The sequence below is a fragment of the Balaenoptera physalus genome (assembly GCF_965194825.1).
Source record: "Balaenoptera physalus genome assembly, chromosome: 2".
NCBI classification, from domain to species: Eukaryota; Metazoa; Chordata; class Mammalia; order Artiodactyla; family Balaenopteridae; genus Balaenoptera; species Balaenoptera physalus.
The window spans coordinates 42,982,574-43,004,593 of record NC_138883.1 but is presented as its reverse complement, the minus strand read 5'-3'; the positions used below and the strand labels follow the sequence as shown (position 1 = coordinate 43,004,593).

General features: G+C 38.4%; 1 protein-coding gene and 1 long non-coding RNA gene across 7 annotated transcripts in view; one reads left to right on the top strand and one right to left on the bottom strand.

Annotated features, from left to right (window-relative positions):
• Nucleotides 1-427: 427 nt before the first annotated feature.
• Nucleotides 428-16,648, bottom strand: LOC309655382. 6 transcript variants are annotated; one of them, XR_014260790.1, is made up of 7 exons: nt 16,477-16,641; nt 15,354-15,408; nt 12,615-12,701; nt 5,825-5,887; nt 4,710-4,799; nt 1,180-2,038; nt 428-541 (listed from the first exon to the last, which is right to left on the bottom strand). It is a non-coding gene; the product is annotated as an uncharacterized lncRNA (long non-coding RNA). The 6 variants fall into 6 exon arrangements; XR_014260785.1 differs by lacking the exon at nt 428-541 and adding an exon at nt 2,621-2,735 and having other exon boundaries at nt 1,132-2,038; nt 16,477-16,648; XR_014260786.1 differs by lacking the exon at nt 428-541 and adding an exon at nt 11,572-11,624 and having other exon boundaries at nt 1,132-2,038; nt 16,477-16,647.
• Nucleotides 16,649-17,079: 431 nt separating this feature from the next.
• Nucleotides 17,080-22,020, top strand: part of ARID4A (AT-rich interaction domain 4A) — a 56,996-nt gene continuing 52,055 nt past the window's right edge. The window contains exons 1-3 of the mRNA XM_082450335.1: nt 17,080-17,219; nt 18,311-18,367; nt 20,169-20,279. Coding sequence (XP_082306461.1) covers nt 18,362-18,367; nt 20,169-20,279 — 117 coding nt within the window. The 5' untranslated portion in view covers nt 17,080-17,219; nt 18,311-18,361. The remainder of the gene's footprint in view (nt 17,220-18,310; nt 18,368-20,168; nt 20,280-22,020) is intronic.

Genomic DNA, 22,020 nt, shown 5'->3' with positions numbered 1-22,020 from the left:
ATGTTGCTTTATGCCTGTTGTAAAATTCCTTATTAAAATACTGCAGACAGATGCTTTGGAATCAGATAAATTCAAAACTCCATTTCTTCACTCATCTATAACCTAAAGATCATATCCTGCTGGGCTGTTGTGTAAAAAGTACCTACCAACTTCGTAGGCGATTGATGCCACTGCCCAGTTTTGTATTTAGTGAGATGACTGTTGATCATCAGCCACTGTTAACCTTTAGAATTTTGTTTTTTACTTTGAGGAGTGGATTTAAGGATTCACAAAGTCCCTGTCCCAGATCAATTTCTTGATCTGTAAAGTTGAAATAAAAATACCCACATTTTATGCTTAAACATAAATTAGAATACATGTGGAAACAGAACTGATACTGAGTGGAAGAATGAGTATTGGAAGAAACAGTCTGAACTCAGGCCAAGCATGCCAGGTATACACACACCCTTTATTGGCCTCATGCCAGTATCACTCCATTCAACTGTCATGCTTTCCTGAGGTCACTGAGTTTAGCGGCAGGGTGTTGCCGGACTTTGAGCATCTGTATAGTTTAAACAGCAAATCATTATAGTTTAAACAGCAAATCATTATACCAGAATACTTAACTACTATACAAACAACTCAAAACCAGTATCTCATTACCATGGCTGCTTTTATGTAAAATTACCTGCTACATCTTACAACTCATATATTTAACTCAGACACCAGTGGCCTTGGGCAGACACCTAAACAACTTAAGCTGGATGGATAAATAAGCTGAGTATCTCTAAGCCAGTCTGACCATTCTATACTTTTCCAACTTCCAAAGTATGAATGGCACATGAATCTTCTGTTTTCATTGTACTGTGAGTACATCTGTTCTTAAATTCACATTGGAATAGCTAATAATCCTCTTTAAAAGAACAGACAATGGTTCTAAACAAACTTAAATCTGAGCAGCTAAGCCACCTCAAAAACATATATCAGATAAATCTAAAACTAAGCTTTTCAGCTATTATAAAAGAAAAGCAATTGATTTTCATACATACTATACAAAGAATTAATAAATAACCTAGGTTCAACTGTAGGGGCACTTTGTAACTGCACCACTGAGGCATGATTAGCCTCTGGGGGAAAAAAATGGCTGGCACATTTTACTTTGACAAGATTACAAATTTATTTTCAGCAAAGACTTAATACCTTATTACTGTAAACCTCGATACTGGTACCTAGGAAAAAAAATTACAAATGTTTTAAAGAATAGAATTTTGGTTTAGACATTACAAATAATATTGGGCTGGCCAAAAATGTTCGTTCGGGTTCTTCTGTAACATCTCTTCTATTCCACCTTATTGTACAGTATCCAATTTTCATTGCCCGTCACAATTTGTTTTTAAAAACGGAATGTTTTCGTTATGTTTAAGTAGAGAATCGCAATGCGGAAATATGGTCAAGAAGGTTTCTTTCGCTTAACTTACGTGGAACCCAAACATCAAAGCGATTAACATAACCAAGCTGGTGCAAATGATTTTCAACACCTGATTTGGAGATTTTGAGTGTGTCGGCTTATCTCCTGCGTGGTATAATGTTGATTGTTCTGAAATTTATGTCTCGATTTGACTGCTATCAACTTGAACTGGTCTCCCCGACCATGGAGCATCGCCCAGCCAGAAATCTCTACCACAAAACTTTGCAAACCACTTTTGACACGTTCAGTCACAGCACCTTTTCCATACACTGCACAAATCTTTTTTTGCCTTTCAGTTGTGTTTTTACCTTTCTTGAAATAATAAAGCATAATATGTTGCTTTTTTCCCTTCCATCTTCAATATTAAAATGGCTACACAAAATTTCACCAATTTTGATGCTTTTTTTTTAAAATGCACGCTGATATGACAGCTGTCACAATACAATCTAACAAAATTGTTTCCAATGAAGTTAAAGACAACTAAGTGCTACTAAAGCCATCTTATGGAAAAAACTGAATACATTCAGATAAAAAACCACTTATCTGATAAGACTATCCATTTGCTTTCATTTCTGTCATTCTCAAAGGAACCTGAAAAATAAATGAGAAAAATAAAGTTGTAGGTCCTCAATATGTTTAACTGATTGAAACATTAAAATACTCTTCAAATTAAGATTTGAAAAGCAAATTAAGATTACAAATTAATATTTCTCATTAAAAAAAAATCTATCAAAATGCTACTAAGAAATCAGAAGGGGCTTCCCTGGTGGCGCAGTGGTTGAGAGTCCGCCTGCCAGTGCAGGGGACACGGGTTCGGGCCCTGGTCTGGGAGGATCCCACATGCCGCGGAGCGACTGGGCCCGTGAGCCACAGCTGCTGAGCCTGCGCATCTGGAGCCTGTGCTCCACAACAAGAGAGGCCGCGATAGTGAGAGGCCCGCGCACCGCGATGAAGAGTGGCCCCCACTTGCCACAACTAGAGAAAGCCCTCGCACAGAAGCGAAGACCCAACACAGCCAAAAATAAATAAATTAATTAATTAAAAAAAAAAAAAAAGATAAGGTACTTGAGGAAGGCGTGCACAGGTGTTGTTCATTTAAAAAAAAATCAGAAGAAATCCACAAATGAAAAAAATGAAGTCTTAATTTAAAACAATTCTAATGCTGTTCCTCACCTTGGAAATGAAACCCAGGTTGAACCTTTTACTTTCCTGCGCTCTACCACAGCCATATTGTATTTACCATGCCTAGGCTATCTCTTAACTGGTCTTTCTGAAGGACTCCCACCACCTGCAAAAGCAAGCCTTCTGAAATGATTGACAGATTTCTCCCTCTCAAAGCCCTTTACATGTTTCCCACTTCATAGTTTTCAAACTTTTTTTTTTAAAGGAACTCCGAAATATGAAATAAGACTGCAGCCTACTCTTAACCCCAACCAAGTAGAAGCTTTTGTTCCACCATTGACCATGTGTACATATCTATTACAGTGTTTACTATAGTAAAATTTACTATAATAATATAAATGTATTCCTCCTCCCCCACCCTCCCTTGGGAGTTGTTCAAGAAATCATCTTTATCTCTACTGGTGAGCACACAGTATGTAATCAAATGCTAAAGGTATGTATTTTTAAAACTAAAATAACTCATACTAGTTAACTACAGGGTGAGATAGTCAATATATTTAAAAACACTGGTTCACTACTGTATTGATCCAGAGGCTTCTAAATTAAGACAAGCGTGGTTTATGATTTGAACAGATCTGGAAAACCTAAGCTCAGGAAATATATAAACTTGGGGGGGAATCAATTCTTTTATACCATCATGATAACGAGATTTTTCTTGTTAAAAAAAGTTAGGGCTTCCTCTCTGTCACCATTGTAACCACAATTTCAGAATAAGAAAACCAGCATCATAATTAAAACCAGGATAGTGGTTTATAAGCTAACGTAGGTTTCATACTGGCTTTGTCACTTAATAATTGTGTCACCTTGGGCAAGTTACTTATTCCCTGGTCTATAAAATGAGGATTATATACCACTTAAAATGACATCAAAAACAGGAATACTTAGATATAAATTTAAATTTGTATAAGATTTTGTGTTGAAAATTATAAAATGTTGGTGAGAAAATGAACTAAATAAACAAACTGATCAGAAGACTCGGTATTGTTGTCAGTTCTCCTTAAACTGATTTATAGATTCAATGTAAAACCCAATCAAATTTGCAAGAGGTTTTATTTTTTGGGGGGGAGGGGTGTGTTTGTGGAAAGAAATCAACAAGCTATTTCTAAAACTTATTTGGGAAAAGAAATTAGAATAGCCAAAACAATTTCAAAAGAAATAGTTACAAGGCCTATGCCATCTGATTTCAAGACTTACTATAAAATTAATGTAATACTATTAATGGAAAAGAATAGAGTCTAGAAATAGAAATATATGGTTAATTGACAAAGGTGAAAAGGCAAATCAATGCACAAAGATAGTGTTTTTCCACAAATGGTGCTTGAACAACTGGACGTGTGTATACAAAAAGAGAAACCAACACCAAACACCAAACCATACCTTGTACCATATACAAAAATTAACTCAAAGTGGTAAGTCAAAATGTACCTCAAAGTCCAAAACTTCTGGATGAAAACAGAAAACCTTTGTGACCCTGGTTTAAAAAAGAGCTCTCAGATACTACACCAAAAGCATGATACATAAGTGAAAAAAACTGACAGTGAATGTCACCAAAATTAAAAGCTTCTGCTCTCCTTTAAGAGAATGAAAAAAAACTCTAGACAAAATATTTGCAAATCACATATTTGACAAAGGATATTTGTCCAGAATGTATAAAGAACTCCCAAATTCAACAACCCAATATTTAAAAATGGGCAAAAGACTCAGAAAATTCACATTACAAATAAAACTATGTTCCTTCTTTAACCATCCTAACCCTGCAAGAGGTAATCACCATATTATGTACATCCTTCCAGCCAATAAATAACAATTCCTTAAAAGAGTAAATGCTGGTGTAATTATAAAGATGTTGAAGAGCAAGGGTCCTCACACACCTTGAGTCTGTTTGAAGTGTATGATTTGGAATTTGATTTTTACTATGTGGAACCATGAAGTGGAATTTTAGGAAAAAGTCATTTAAATAAGTTGAACTATATGATCCATATGGGATTTATTAAAACTTTTAAATTTTTTTAGGAAAAGCCAATAGGCTTCAAGACTGATATAATATGGGAGAATTTGACATATAAAGATGATAACCTACCTTTAGTAGACCGACTGGTTTAGGAGTCAGCAGCAACCAAGTGATAGTAAAGATTCAATGCAAAAATTTAGATGTCTACAATGGATCATACTGCCAGGAAAGATTAAAAAAAAAAAGTTAAATAATATGCAATTCTTTCCCCAGTGGGAAAAACAGACACATTTAAAAATCACTAGGAAAGTATATTAGAAATACATGGGGACTTCCCTGGTGGCACAGTGGTTAAGAATCTGCCTTTCAATGCAGGGGACGTGGGTTTGATCCCTGGTCAGGGAACTAGATCCCACATGCATGCTGCAACTAAGAGTTCGCATGCTGCAACTAAGGGGCCTGCCGGCTGCAACTAAGACCTGGCACAACCGATATAAATAATAAAATTTAAAAAAATACTATATTTCTTATCCATTTAAAAAAAAGAAATACATGTTCATGTATTATTATGTATACATAGCCTGTATGTATATACTGACCTACAAATGTGTACTCTGAGAAGGGGGGAGCAGGGGAGGAGATAAATCCTGACAAATAAGGAATTTTGGACAGTTTCCTGGATATCTGGTGCATAAGCTCTCCAATTCAGTGAACTGGATGAAAAACTAAGGATGACAATAATTAATAGGAAAAAATCTGAGATGTTAATAATTGAAACAAAGTAAAAAGACTAATCCATATAAGAATATGAAGAACAGAATTTAGATGGGCGTGCACGTTAAGTAGATAACTGTTTCTCCATCTTGTTCAGAGACCACCCGCATAAGAATTCTCCATGGATTTTAATTCACCAGATGTGAAGTGACGCCCAGGAATCTATATTTTGAACAAACACCCGATGTAATGCTTATGAATACACTAAAATTTGAGAATCACTGATTTGGACACAGCTTATTAAAAGGAGAATATGGCAACAGAATGTTTATTGAAGGGTTTCAAGAGAAGAGATTTCTGATATATAGCGAAATGGAGGATGAAGCTGTAGGGCATGATGGGTACTTGGGAAAACGTTTTTTTTCCACTGGATTTTCAAAGAAATACATGTCTCAGAAATCGGAGCACATAACTAGATGATAAAAAGAGAAGTATCTGGTAGAAACTTTATAATAGATGGTTTCTAATACCTTATGATTCAGCATCAGTTCTCTCACCATTTCCAACATGAGGGCGGACAAAGAGCCAGGGAGCTGATAAAGAAGAAAATGCATATGAATTCAGAGATTAAAAAGCATCTTTTATATTTTACTGACAGGTCAAGAGAGAAAAATAGCTCTGACTTAAGACAGGCCAGGTCAATATGGCCAAAGAAAATTTTATGTTAAGGGCTCAGTTCTGCCACTGCAAAAGAACCTTAACACAAGATTCCCTTACCAGCAATATGAAGGGATTCAGGTTTACACTGAAAGTATCTTCTACTGACACGTTCTACTAACACCTAATTCGAAGTTCATTTCATAGGATAAAAATACGTGACAGATAATTCATTGTTTAGATAAATGTTGTATTTACTCACTATTTTACTAACAAAAGAGTTAACATCATTTTACTGCAAACTTTCCCCCAAAGATATTCAATATTCACAAGGTAGCCCATTTCTATTCTAATCACCATTTGACCTTTCACCTGGCCCTACTGAAAACGGAGTAAATGTGGCTGAATGCAGTTCTTATGTATTTCTAGAGGAAAGGTCTACTAGAAGTAAACACAGATAACACTTCCTTCAGAGGCAATACAATGATTCATTCACAAACTGAAACACGTTTGACATGGAAAGTCTAAAAGGCAAGCCACCAATGTTGGCAAGTTATACATTAGTAATTATTTCTGACAACTAAGTTTTTCTTCCTTGTCGGCAACCCTGGCTTTCGTGATATGAAGCCAAATGAAACTTTCTGACAGATGACTTCATGTGTAGACATGACGTGCCACCCCCATCCCCCAATCTAGGTATTTGGACAGCTTCCAAAAAGAATTTCAGAAGAGATGCTTTAAACATGAAACTCAAGCTTGTCTACTCTAAATCCATTCTTTTCCCTAAATGGAAATCTGACAAAACAGGAAGTACTTGGCAGGATAGAGAAGCAAGTCTTGCAGCTTAAGTATTTACTGGTAACAGACTAAGTTCTTCATGACTGTGTAATAAAATGCAGAACTACAAACTTGAGAAGAAAACAGCAAAAACTTGCCTTGGTTACCAAGCTTCCCTTGGCAATTTAAAGGCCTTAAAAAGATAGTATCACATGATACATAGAGGAGTAAGAAACAGGAAGATGGCTTTTCTTTTTGTTATGGTACTTCATATAAGAATCCCTCTCCCTACCCTGTCTGACCAAGATGTAAGCCGCCAAAATTATACAAACACTGAAAAGAGTTTTGTGACTGTATATAAAAACTAAGAAACACAAAGATTCAAAACAAAACAAAACAAAGATTTCTGGTTTCGTTTGAGAGAACCTACTTGGGGAAAATCTTTGGTCTATGCTTGCCAAAGGATCTGAGTATAAATACAGTATCCTAACTACAAATAAATACAAATATAAATATACACCCTTAAATGGGCTGTTAGGATTAGCAGAGTCAATAACACACTAGCAAACATACTAAGGAAAAAAGAATCCCTTCCCCATGACTCCTTCCAGCTGCCACCCCCAGCCCCAATTCTACTGTTGTTGAAACAACTAGAAGCATTTTCAGGTAACAGTTAGTTTGTATCTTCACTTTTAAGCTGTCACACTTAAGGGTACAGCAGTATATCAAAGTGCCCAGTAAATGTTAAAAACTACCAAACAAATGTAAAGCATTGTTATCTAGTCCATTTTCCTACCCCTCAAAAGCAGGTTCAGACCCACAGTAAGTCATAAAATCAATTTGTGGGTCACAACAGATTTTTTAAAAAAGTGAACTACAGGAGAAAATACTGGAGGGCACCGTACTTTCATTTGTTGTGTGTATGAGCAGTATACACACATACACAGAATAGAAACTTCACTATAAAGAAATTAATCAATGACCTTGCTTAGCTATTATTTCAAATATCTGTTTTACTAGAACACTTGTTATATAAAACAGTGAGGTAGGTAAGGACATTAAAGCTTCTGTCAATTTGATAATAGCAGCAACTTCCGTAAGTGCTAAAATTATCAAGTCAGTGTCTGATACTTCTGATTTTCAGAGGTTAAGTATCATTTAACCTTTCAGGGATACATAAATATTAGAAATATGCTTAGGAATTCTTATTAGAAAAATATGGTGCTGGATTAGAACCGTTAAGTATTAAGAGCTGTAAATACCTAGCCCCATGTCCCTTATACTTTAAAAGCAAACACTCATGTAGAGTAATGTATCCCAACCAATGAGAACAGGCTTATGATCAGAACACAGAACACCTGGTCTTCAAATCCAGTGTTTCTACAGTAGGATACTTACTCAAACCAACATCCCATTGAACTATTGTAAAAAGTCTGAGAATTTTCGAGCTAAGAGTACATAATTGCTGCTTTAGCTCTAAAAATGCCTACTATGAGCCTGATTTTTTAACTTATCTGCCCATTTCCCAACATTTCCATTTCCTCTAAATCTAGAGGCATAGACCCCGTCAATCTTACAGTAACTAAAGATCAAGTAAGTGTCCTCATGAAATGTCTCACCCAGTTCCTATTTTCAGCCTACTCCTATGCCTAGAGGCATTACGGTATTGTGAAAAGAAAAATGTATGTACAGAGTGAGATTATGGGTTCAATAACCAATCGAGCCAGGTGGTTTGTAGATTCTGTTATTGGCAGATGTACCCTTAGTACTGGCCCAACTTTTCACAAATTTGGACCACTGAGGATGAGAAGATTGGTGCGCGGGCAGATCTGTGAAAAATCAGCTGTCAGAAAAACAATCCCTCTGGTGGTTAATTAGACATACTAGCCTTTATAAAACAATAGGAAATCATTCTAATGAAAATTCCTGACCTGTGGATAGTCCCCAGAGTGACCTACCCCACTACACATTCTGGAATCTGACCCAATTCCTAAACCTCAAGCGATCTCATTTTAAGCAACTCATCAGGCAAGACGTTCCTCTTGTACAAAAACTGACAAAGCACATTTTTACTGGCATGCATTTGTCCATTAAATGTCACCTTTTAGCTTGCTATACCTTTTATAAGCTGTCACTCTACAAATGAGTGCGTAGTAAGTGCCAAGGCCTGTGACAGGTTCTAAACCTACAAAAGTGAATAAGGTACAGTTCTCTGTAAGATGTCATAACTTAGTGAAGGACATATTAGTGGACAAAAAGCTAAAATGCAATACAGAAAGTGGTAGAAATCACATAAAAGGAAATATATGAAATTCATACGGAGAGATTACCTATAGTTGCAGAGGTATCAAGGAAAGCATCACTTAAAAAGCAGCTTTTGAATAAGTGGCAATAGGGCAACAATCCAGATGGTGGGAAAAGTATGAATAAAAACAAAGAACTGGAAAAATACAGAGCTTGTGCGGTGGAGCCATGATAGTTTTAGTGTGACTGCAGCAAATAATACCCGAAGAGAAGAAGTATGAAATTAGTTTGGAGAGAGGTCGATATGACCTTCAGGAAGGGAGAGGCAAAGAGTCTAGATGCTTTATTTCTGTATATAAATATAACATTTCCTTAAAACTCTCTTGAATGACAGATATTATGAAACAGCACGACACATACTAACACCACCACATAATACCTGGAATCATTCTAAGCACTTTACATATATTAATTCATCTAATACTAATCCTAACCAGGTCAGTTCTATTACTATCCCTATTTTACAGATGAGGCAGAGATTAAATCTGCCCTAAACCACCCATCCCCACAAAAAGCCTGGCCACACCCACACATTCTAAAGCTGAAGTATCTTCTTTGCTATCCCTGAGTAATTCCCTGGATATTCACTAAACTGTGGTCATCATTTCATGATGTATGTCAAATCACTATGCTGTACACAAACTTATACACTACTATATGTTAATATCTCAATAAAACTGGAAGAAAAAAAAGAATGAAAAACTAAACTTTCTTTAACTTAGTTCAGGAATCATCTGGTTTTCCTGCATTTATTTTACTTAATAATCCACTTTAACTTTTCAAGTTAAAATCAGAAATAAGAAAGCCCTAAAGAAGCACCAAAAAGTCTAATGGAAGAATGGAATTAAAAGTCAGAATGCAAGGAATTCCCTGGCAGTCCAGTGGTTAGTACTCCACGCTTTCACTGCCAAGGGCCTGGGTTCGATCTCTGGTCGGGGAACTAAGATCCCACGTGCCACGCCACGCAGCCACAAAAGTCGGAATACAGAAAACAGTATACAGTCCAGCATATGCCTTAACCCAGTTAGGGACCTTATAGGCATTTTCACAAAAGTAAGAACAGATGCTTACCGGACATTTCAAGCTCTAACTAGCATGTTTAAAACTGATTTCACTTTCCTTACCAACCAGTAGCCTCTCCTGACTTTCCAAGTTGATTAAGGGCACGATCTATTTCCCATTTTTTAAAATCCTGAGTTTTCTTTCTTCTTTACATCTATAATCAATTAGAAATCAAATGCTATCAACTCTTTTTTTCTCACAGTCTCTTGCTCACCTATCCTTCCTTCCCCTCCCTCCAGGCCTTACTCACTCTAGTTTCACCTCATGCTGACACCACTGCAAGAGTATCTTAATTGTCTCCCCACCTCCAATTCCTGTCACTTCTTCCGTCATACTGGACACTGTTTCCAAGTAATCTTCCAGGAATACATTTTGTCTATTCAAAAACCCTCAACAAAAATAATGAAAATCAAAGGGGAAGTCTTTATGGAAAAATATCTGCAGCAAATTACTACTAAATATTATATAATAAGCTCAAAAAATTAAGGAATATCAAAACTCTAATATATAAATGGACAAAAGTCTTGAATAGACAACTTGTCTACTACTAAGAATCAGTAACTTAAATTATGGAAAGAGGTTCCACTTCACAAGTTAACAAAAATATTACAAAGAAAAAGAGAGCTCAACATATTTTGTACCTAGTAACTTGGCAAAAATTATAATTATAGGCTACCCAATGTTGGTAACTAAACTCACAGGGAAGGTAGTGTAAATCATAACTCTTTTGGAAAACAACATGGCAACATTTCAAAGAGTCATAAAAATGTTCATACAATGACCTTTTAAATCAATCCTAAAAGAACAGTGCAAAAAAACAGAAAATACTGTATGTACACAGATAATTACAGCACAATATTTAAGAACTAGAAACCTAAATGGTCAAGCAATAGGAAAATAAAAGTCAGAGATAACACAGTTTGATGGAATATTTTCATACATTAAAATTACTGTGGAGGACTTCCCTGGTGGCACAGTGGTTAAGAATCCACCTGTCAATGCAGGGGACATGGGTTCGAGCTCTGGGCTGGGAAGATCCCGCATGCCGTGGAGCAACTAAGCCCGTGTGCCACAACTACAGAGCCTGTGCTCTAGAGCCCGTGAGCCACAACTACTGAGCCCGCATACCTAGAGCCCGTGCTCCGCAACAAGAAAAGCCACCGCAATGAGAAGCCCGTGCACCGCAACAAAGAGTAGCCCCTGCTCGCCGCAACTAGAGAGCCTGAGCACAGCAATGAAGACCGAATGCAGCCAAAAATATAAATAAATAAATTTATATATATATAAAAAATTACTGTGGAGACCATGCAGTCACATTGAATGCCTATTACAACGTTAAGTAACAAAGAAAAATAAAAATTTCTCTAAGGAAAAAGAAAATTTTAAAAATCCAATGTTAGGGTGGGATTAGAAGTAAGTTTTTGTTTGTTTAATTCCATTTTGATCTGTAAAATTTGAAAACAAAACAAAAAATAACCTTAATTTTCTGCTCATATCCCAGCTTTCAAGGCCCTCTGGAAGTTCCCAAACCTATAAAAGACAAGCACTCTACATAATTCTGATGTGCAGCTAATTCTAGAAACCTTGACAAGCTGGCTTCACACAACTTTCCCAATGTAATCTTTAATCAGTCATCCTCTCCAAACTAGTTTACTTACTGTCCCGAACATAGCTTTTCTTATATATTGGGTTGGCCAAGAAGTTCCTTCAGTTTTAAGTAACAATAAAAGACACATTTTTCATTTTTGCCAAGAATTTTATTGAATAATGTATTCACTAACCGAACAAACTTTTTGGCCAACCCAAATAACTGCATCCTTGCTCACAACCTACATCCACTTAGAATGACTTCCCTTCTTCTAATTTTACATATTACATATCATTAACCTTGAAAAGCCTTCAATGATGGCTAAATAAATTTTTTTGTTCTGTATTATAAAACAATTTGTTTTTAAAAACAATTAGATCCAACTGTACACTGAACTTTGACAAATCTATTTTTCTCGTGTGCCATGATTTAAATCTTTAAAAAGTTAAACCAATCTAAACTGATGGAATCTTTTGAAATAACTATATTAACATCCACATGTTTAATTATGGTTTTCTTTTTATTGACAGTAAGCTTCTGAGGACAGATCCTAGTAGGAATGCCAGTAGGTAACCTACCAAATCCTAAAATTATGCTCTTGTTTGCATTATATATGAAGGAAAACCAGTTATCTATGATTTCATGTGGCCATAAAATAAGCAGTGACATCTACTAGGGCAAAAGACCATACAGAGATTACAAAGGTTGCTTTGGTTGCAAATAAGCAAATTTAGTAACTTTCCAAAAAACAAAACCATCAGGAAAGCAGCTACATTCAACACAACAATCTGTTCTGCTTTTCAACATACATAGACATTTACAGAAATAACTGTACAGTGGAACAAATTCTATCATTTTTTAAAAGAGATATACATGTAATGGCAACATGGCCAGTCTCGATTACTACAAAATAGTTAAGTAAAATTGCATACCAGAAATACAATTTCAACAGAGAGCAGATCCAAGTCATTTAAAAACTGGAACATTTTCCTTCATTTTTCCACAAAGCGAGGCTTCCTCTAGAAGACAAAGACTTTTTAAAGTTTTGAGTATGTTATATAGCCCACACTCAGAACAGACTGTTCTACTTCACTTCTAAACACTTTTCCTGATGAGATCTTTATATGTCAAGTACTTTACCATGGGTTAAAGAAAAAAAAAATCATGAAAATGTTCACAGTGTTCTGTGATTAAAAATCCAAAAATGGGAACCATATGAATGGGTAAAAAAAATTCATAGGGATGTTCTAATTTTGAGATTTCAGATTTCAGTCTAAGATACCATGACGGGAAGCTAATTTCATGCCCTCATTTGAATCCTTGACCAAATAAATAAAACATTCAGCTTTCAAAATAGGTTTTTTTCATAAAAACATTAGCAAAAATTTGACAATTTTGATTTTGCAGAAACATTATTCTACTAGTTTGGGCTCATTAAAATAGGTTACAAAAATCAATTTTATCAAAATTAATTTTCATTCATTTATTCCTAAGAGATGATTTAATGAGTGTTCAATTAATATTCATCTATAGTTGCCTTCCACTAAGGTATCATAAAATCTTTAAAAAAAAAAAAAAAAAAGAATTGAGGAAAAAAGTCAAGAATAACTATTCTCAATGAGTTCTCTAAACCCACATTATAATAGCAATTAGAAATCAAGTCAGCATTGGGACTTCCCTGGTGGAGCAGTTGCTGAAGAGTCTGCCTGCCAAGGCAGGGGACACGGGTTCGAGCCCTGGTCTGGGAGGATCCCACATGCTGTGGAGCAACTGAGCCCGTGCACCACAACTACTGAGCCTGCGCTCTGGAGCCCTCGTGCTACAACGAGCCTAGAGCCCGTGCTCCACAACAAGAGAAGCCACCGCAATGAGAAGCCCACACACTGCAATGAAGAGTGGCCCCTGCTCGCCACGACTAGAGAAAGCCTGCGTGTAGCAACGAAGACCCAATGCAGCCAAAATAAAAAAAAAAAGTTTGCTCCCTTCAAAAAAAAAAAAAAAAGAAATCAACTCAGTATTAAATCAAGTTATTTGGAACACTAAAAAAAATTTCAAAGTTAAGACAGCATTTGTGGAATATCATGAATTTTCAGAAGAGAACTGCTGTTAAAGAAAACATAAGTTAGCTTATTTCACATATTTTGTATATAAAAGTACATAAGGATTCATAAGAAACAGTGACAGAGCACATACCATGTATCAGGTAAGGAAACGTAAGACTGAGTAAAACAGCAATGTCTACCCTCTGGGAGTAAAGTCTCAAACTGGGGAAGAGCCAAACAAATACAAAGTAAATGTGATGAGAGAGGCATGTAAAGGGTCCTATGAGAGTACAAAAGCACCTTGAGAACGCACATAAAGATGGAAAACTTTAAGCCAGGCTACAAGGAAACAATAGTTAAACTCAACTAACTCTACTATAAAAACAATTTGTTTTTAGTATCCTCTAAGTGTCACTTCTGCATAGCAAAATGTTTCACTGTACAAACACCTAACTATTCTAGATCAAAAAATAAATTAATTTTAAGAAATTACTCTTAAGGTCCAAAAAAATTCTCAAGTTTATTTTACTATATGTGTGACATGACAGACTGATAATTTTACCTGAATAAACAGAGACCCAGGAGAAAAAGCTCAAAAATAAAGCTAAATTAAATTTTAAAAATGGGGGTGGAGGGGGGAGGAGAGTAATAAAAGGAAAAAGGATAACAAAAAAAGTAAGAGCAAAAGCTTTCTGATGAACAATGGTATAATCTCTTTGGCCTTGTATTTCCACTTTTAGAAATTTATTCTAGAGAAATAATCAGGCATGTAAGGGAATATCAAGATGCCTAGAAATTTTAGGCATAGATGTCAGTTCTCAGAGAAAATCTTTTGTAAACCATGCACAAGACATATTACTGCCATTATAAAAATTAAGAGATCTGGGTACATAAAATACAGTACATCAATCCTACAGGACACTACGCAGCCATGAAAAACGTGCAGCATGTTCCCAATATTTTCCAAAAAGGAAAAAAACCTGAGTGACAAAATGAGCATGACTAGAATGATCTCTATTTTGTAAAACAAAACCAGCGAAAGAGAAACCCCTCTGAATAACATATAGGTACAGTACAAACTGCAATCACCTTTTGGTGGTGGTGATACAAGAGATTCTGTTTTCTTCTTTTGGCTTTTTGGTAATTTCCAAATGCCCACTGACATACATTATTTGGATCAGATAATAACAGTTTTAAGTCAGGTAGTGGAATTATAGGTGATTACCCACCCACCCCGCCCCGGGAAGTTAAGTAGTATTACATGTCCTATAATTTCCTTAAGAAAAAACATATCGCTTAACTTCTAAACTCTTACTGAAATATCTTTTCTACATGCCACATTTTTAAATATTGAGGAAAAAAATCATGAAAATGTCCATATTATTCCTTGATAAAAACATTAAATACTTAAAAATCTAGAAATAGGACCAGCATGAATTGGTAAACAAATTCGTAAGTATGTCCTAATTTTGAGACTTCATTCTAAAGTATCATATCAGGAAGCTAATTACAGACTCATCTGAACCCTTGACCAAAGACTTTTCAACTACCATTCTTCCATCTTGCTATTTATGGCTCTACTTACTGGTCTCCCCAATTCTAAAGATTTTTACAGACATTAGAACTCACCTCAGTAATACTTCCAGATGTTTGTCACTTAACTGTCCTGTTTTCTTCAGACCAACTGCCAAAAAAAAACCCCAACAAATCATTAAACCACTCGATCATTTTCTAGTCTGGAGCCCCACCAATACAGCAATAGGGTTCAAAACATAAGTATTATAAGGATAATTTTAAGCAGCTATTCAGATCAGTGTGACTAAGTCACTCAGCAGAAATACTAACATGCATTTCATTTTCTTAACAATTCTGAAAAAATCACTGTTACGAATGAAAAATCGATGCAGCCTTAGTTAAGATGTCCTCTTAACGAGTAAGTTTAGTCAACGTGGATCACCGTCGATATTTTACATTTTCTTAATTATTTCATTCTTTAAAACAACTTGCCAATCAATACTCTATTTCCACCATTTCAAATGTGGTTTTGTTTTCTTTAACAGAACACAAGATCGTGTTAATGGAACGAGATCAATGGCTGCCCTGAACAAAATCCTATCGGGGAGGTCCTTTTTTATTTTTACCTAAGGTGTTTTCCGTCCCTGAAAAACCACTGCTCGCTCCTTTCAAAAAGCAGCCTAAGTCTCGTGCAGCGTGGCACAGCTACTTGTCTAAGGCCAGAGCGGCAGCGTCTGTGCTAGCAAGGGAATTCCTCAGCACCCCAAGCCCAGTGTTTCCTTCAGTTTCCGCACTGCTTAAACGCATGAGCAGCACGCGGAAACCCCTCCTCACGCAGGACCGGTTTGCCTCAGAACCCTGCCCTCCCTGCCTTAATTAAGGAGGAGCCCACAGCCGGTGGCCTTGGTCGCAGAACGTGACAAGCTGCCAAAATCCACTTCCAAAGGGAGGAAGCACTGCTCTAAGAGGAGCGGCATCCCGAACATCTCTCACACTCCCGAGAGAAGTCCAAAGGATCAGCCCGGAGAAAAGAGACGTGCACGTCCCCTCCGCCTCTTTCTCTGGGGCCGCGAGAGAAGAAGCCTCGCCCCCTCTCAGCCCGCCCCCAGCTCCCCACCCAGCCGCAGGGAGAACTTACTCTGCCATGGCTGCCGCGCGGCCCCCTCACTTCCGGTGCCGGTGCCGCTAGAGCTGCGCCATCCCCCAGTCCACCGGACAACTACCGCTTCCAACTGACCTTTCTGACAGATCGCTACTCTTCCGATCTTCACTAGGTGCTGTCCTGGAGGGAACGGTGGATGGTTGCCGCAGTTAAATGAATGCACGGGATGAAGATTCCGCTCTCGTCTCGCCAGAAACATAAAATGCGGTAGACCTGCGTCCACCGCTGCCCAGACAAAATGGCGCCGAGAAACTGGTTCGGCGCAGGCGCTTTGGAAAGACCCTGCCCCGCCCCCGTGCAAGTCCTGGCCACAGCTCCGGGTTCGGTTTCCATGGGACACCCCACCGCCAATCCTCGTGCCGAACTGCTCTTCCTGACCCCTCAATTGACCAATCAGTGCTCAGTTAAGTACATCCGGAGTCGTCTTTACCAATCATTTTTCAGGACTTGCTTACTCAATACCTGATTCTCCAGTAACGTTAGTCTTCGGAGGCAGCCAATCATAAGTGGCAGATGTCCTACCTGCTGTTTTTCGCACCAATCCGTGAAGTTTCAGAGCTGCATCCAATGAGGACGGCAGGTAGCGAGCTCCAATCCGAAACTCTTCGGCGTCATGAGCAGCCAATAGGAGTTCGTGTAGAAGCGAGTCTGCTCAACAGCTTGTTATTTGGTGGATTGTGGCAGTAAATCGGGCGAGTGGGGAACCGGGCGCAGGAACTGCCGCCGCGGCCGGGAGTGGTGCTGCCCGGACTGGGGCCCACGGGGGTCAGTGGGGCGGAGGACTCGGGGGCTGACAGCGCGCACTTCACCCGCAGTTGGTAGGTGGGGAGAAGAGAAGCAGGGGATACTGAATGGACGAAGCGGCACTAGCAGCTGGTGCTGCTGCCCGGGGTCCCGGTGCAGTTGGAAGCTTTGGAGGTGGGGAGGGGGGATGCTTGGCAAGCGGGGCGGCGAGCGCAGGGGAAGGGGCAAGTCGTGGAGCAGCGGCAGCAACTGCGGGAACAGCCGCCGCAGCTGCCTCCTCGGCCGCTTCCCCGGGTTCCCCGGGAAAATGGCTGTGGGCTGGCCGCGCCGCTAACTTTGCTTCCGCGAGGCGAGGAGCGGGCTGCTTGGGGCAGCCGGCCCCCAACTCCGCCGCGCATCCTCCCCCGTGGAGTCCGTGGTTGGACCCGAGGGACTGGGGGCTGGTACCGCTCTGGGCTGTACAAAAAGTTGAGGCGGGCGCGGGGAGGAGGCGGTGGCTGCCGCTGTGCGGCTCCCCTCCCCTCCCACACCCTGTCCGGGCCACCTCCCCTCCTTCTCTCCGCCCCCCCAGCCTTCTTCCCCTCGCGGGTCTTCCCTCCCTCGCGCGCCTCGGGGCTGAAGGCCACGGCCCCTGCCCCTTCGGGTGAAGAAGTGCTTCTCCTTTCTGATATGGTGCAGAGCGGAGGAAGGAGAGCAATGGCGCCGTGACACTCCGCTGCCGCCACCGCGGGCCCGGGGCGGGCGGAGGGGGCCGATCGGCGGAGGCGGGGCGCGGGCCGAAGTCGGGGTATCCGGGGGGCGGCTGAGCCAAGGCTCGGCGACCGCGCCTGTGGGGGGCCCGGGGAAGCCCAAACGGCGCTCTGCCCTTCTCCAGAGCGACCCGTCCTGGGGCTCTGAGTTGAGCATTCCGGGTCAAAGTGGCGAGCGAGGCGGGGGCGCGGTGGGCCGCTGGCGAACTCCGCGGCGGAACCCACTGCCCGTTGGCGCCCGTGGGGTTCTTGCCACCCCCTCGGCTCCTGCGTCCTGGCTGCCCTCGGAGGGGATCTTATCCCTTCCCTGGTGAGGGTTCTGCCCCTCCCCGCTGGCGTTTGTTTACTTTCTTTCCCCGGGTCGCTCCCCTCGTTGACTGATTCTGTGCCTGTCTTTCCCCTCCCCTTGGTTCCAGCGACGGAGAAGATAGCTCGTTGAGCTGGAACCCCACAGATCACCAGTGAAAATGAAGGTAAGTAGAGTCGACGCTGCTCGGAACCTCGTGCCCTGGACACTGACTGTCGTGAGGCCAGTGCTATGGAATGTCATTTTTTTTTTGCTACTCAAAATTGATTCGTCTGCTAAGCAGCGCTTTCTGAAAATGAGGACGTGTTGAATGGGTGAGAGATGATCATTGTGTCTAAATGCGGTCAGTTGGGCCCCTCTCCGAAGCAGTTAGCACTTTGGAAAGGCTGCTGCAGCCTTTCCATTGTTGTCCATTGGGCTAGTATTTTTAAACACTTCCTGTGTTGGCAGCGACCTTTGCAGAAGTAAAGCTTTTGTCCTGCTTTGGTTCTTTGGGGGATTTTTTGATTTTTTTTTTTTTCTTCCCCAGTGCCAATGCGATTTTCTAAGGAAGGAATGTGTGGATTGTGTAAGGGAGATACCATTTCTTCTGGGGAAAAAGTGAAATTTTGTGGGTAAAATATTTGAAGGTGAACTAAAACTAAGTATTATTATGTATTATTATTATAACTAATAATACTTAATTTTAGTTCAGTCCTTATAGTAAATATTTTAAATGTATATCCAACCTAAAAAAAATTCTCCTGAAGACAGCTAATATTGCAAACATCGTATGTGATGTTTAAAGGGAAAGGAAGGTATAGCATACTGCAGTTCTGTGGCATTGAATGTTTCAGGTCAGATATTTATTTGTAAAAAGTATTTCTCTTCAATTTGCGTTATTCGTAAATGCACTAACCTTAAACTTGATTCCTTACTCATTTACTGTTTCAGTGTATTAATCTCTGAAATACAGGATTTTCCCAAACTTCCTCTTGCTTTCCTATCTCCTTGAAGTGACAGTGTACCTTCTTTAATGTTAGTTGGGAAAACTTAATGAAAAATCATTTTCTACTTGAAAGTATTTCTCCAAAGTATACACTGTCACCTTTGCACTTAGCATTGTTGAGTTGAGCTTGTATGAATACACTTAACTTTTGGAAAACATTCGTAAAATGACAGATTGAGATAGCAATCATTCTGTTACTGTCAAGATTAAAATGAATGGTGGAGTGAAATTTCTCACATCTTTCCATGTATCATTCTGATCACGTCCATTTGCTAAAAGTAGATATTTCTTTGTGAAACTTTTTTTTTTAAATATACCAAGAAGATTAGTGTTGATAAAACTAGGTACGGCCACCATCAGTTCACATCTCTTCATTCATCAGTTAATTTAGATTTAAAGCTTTAAAATGCAACATTTAGCCAATGATTTTTCTAAATAATGCTCTCCTTATCAAAAGGGTTGGCTTCATTTATTATCTGTACAGTTATTGTGTATCCAAATATATGTTGCATTTACGTAGCTATATTAGTAAACATTTAATTATGTATTTGTTAGTGTTAATTTTAATAGCAATGTTTCTTTTAATTTGAAAACAAAATTTCAGGAGGCCATAACTGACTAACTTAAAGTTTTATGAGACACTTAAATATACCTTTTCTGGATTTTTAGGTTTTTTCATTTCTTAAATATATTATAAAATTGTTGAATCATTTTGTACCTGAATGAAAAAACATTATTTTTCCTACTGATACTTTCTAGTTATAATTTAAATTGTTTTATGTTATCAGGATGTAGTTTATAAAGTAAAGGATTGCTAATAAAGTGTTTGCTTTAGGGGTGTTTTTCAAAATATCGATGATATTAATAAGCAAATAATGTTAATGTTCTTATTACTTGACATACAGAACCTTTTGATGAGACTTGGGGTTGGAGTAGGGAAAATAGTAGTGACATTCATATCGTATGTTCCTTTCATCAGGCGGCGGATGAGCCTGCCTACCTGACAGTGGGAACTGATGTCAGTGCCAAGTACCGAGGTGCCTTCTGTGAGGCAAAAATTAAGACTGTGAAAAGGCTGGTAAAAGTTAAGGTAATTTTTTTTTTTAATGCCACAGCTTTATTAACTTGATTGAAGAGAATTAGTGATGGAATTAGGAGACTGCAAATCAACATTTTATTTATTGAACTGTTAGTTCACTTCGTGAATCATTACTCTGTGAAAGCACTGTTATATACAAAACTATAGGAAAAGCACATTAAGAATTGGGAAATAAAGAACTCAAGATGAGAAATTATTGCAGCTGCTTCCATGAAATACCATACTCATGATACTTCCCATCATTTAGATCTTTCCTGTTTGCGGTAGCATGCTTACTTAGGCTATAATCTATTTTCTCTCCTTTCATATTTAGGTAGCAACGATTTCAATGATTAGAAAAAAAATAGATTACTAAAAACAAAACAGTGGAAATTATCATTTCAAGACAGCGATAAAAATGACTTAAGAATTTTATCTTAAGAAAATTTTAAGATGCTTCTGTGACCAGAAAAAAAGTTATTTATTGTTATACAATATTTGGAAGTACAGAAAAGTACTGAAGGATTAAAAGCCATAGTTGACCTCAGAAATACTACTATTATCATTTTGTGTTTCCTCCTAGTAATTTTTCTACATAAATGCTTTTAATAATCTTAGTTACTTAGACTACAGAGGTAATGCATGCTTAGTATGAACTTTTTCATATTGTAGAACTGTATAATAAAGTTCATGGAGGTCCTCTGTGATATTACTCCAAAGAACCTTGATGTGTTCTACCAAATTTTGTGCTGTGCCTTTCAGTAACACTGTTGATGTTATTATTATCATTGGATCATTCTGTACTTTCAGTTTTGCAATTTGCTTTTCACTTACATATGTGATCCTTTCCTGCAAAAATTAAGCACCCCGGAAAGAGGAAATGTTTGCCTTGTTCTGTTCGCAATACCTAGAGCAGTGCCTTATAAACATGGGGCGCTCAGAATGTGTTGAATGAATAAGTGAACAGTGGACCCAGGACCAGCAGCATCAGTCTCACCTGAGAACTTGTTTAAAATGCAAATTCTCAGGCCCCCACCCCAGACAAACTGAATCAGAAACGCTGAGGATGGGGTGCTATGATTGTGTTATAACAAGCCCTTCAGGTGTTTCTGATGCATGTTGAAGTTTGAGAACCATTGAACTAGAGGAGTGTGATTTGTGTGGTAGACAAATAGATTTATCTATGATTATTATAAACTTTCTGTTTAAATTTTCATCTGCTGGTGAAACTTTTCTTCTAGTATTCTTAGGATATCATTTGACATTCATTTCTTCCTTGTTTCCTATAGCCTTTTTACTATGTCAGCTATACAGGATTTCCTTACTAAATATTTACTTGGAATTCTTTGAGAATTTTAACTTTTTGTTAGTATTGTGGCTCTTTGTAGATTAATTTATTTAATTTAAAATCAATACAATGATTGTCTGGGGAGGTCTTATACATAAATTACCTAGAATTTGAAGTTTCCCCTTATTTGGGTACATGCTCCCTTTCCGTCTCCCTCTCCCATTCTCCCTCTCTCTTAATAGAGCAGGTTACCTTATATATGCGGGAAGATCTGTAGTAGAAGGGAGCACTTATTTGTGACTGAATTGCATATCAGATTATTTTTTAGGTTTACTTTATAAAGGACCAGAAGACTTCTGGTTTTAATTTGTTTACCTTGCGTGTAGGCAATAAAGTTTGATGCTGTTCTTTTTTTTTTTTTTTTTTTTTAAATACACTTGGCAGCAGAACCTTTATGACTAGTTG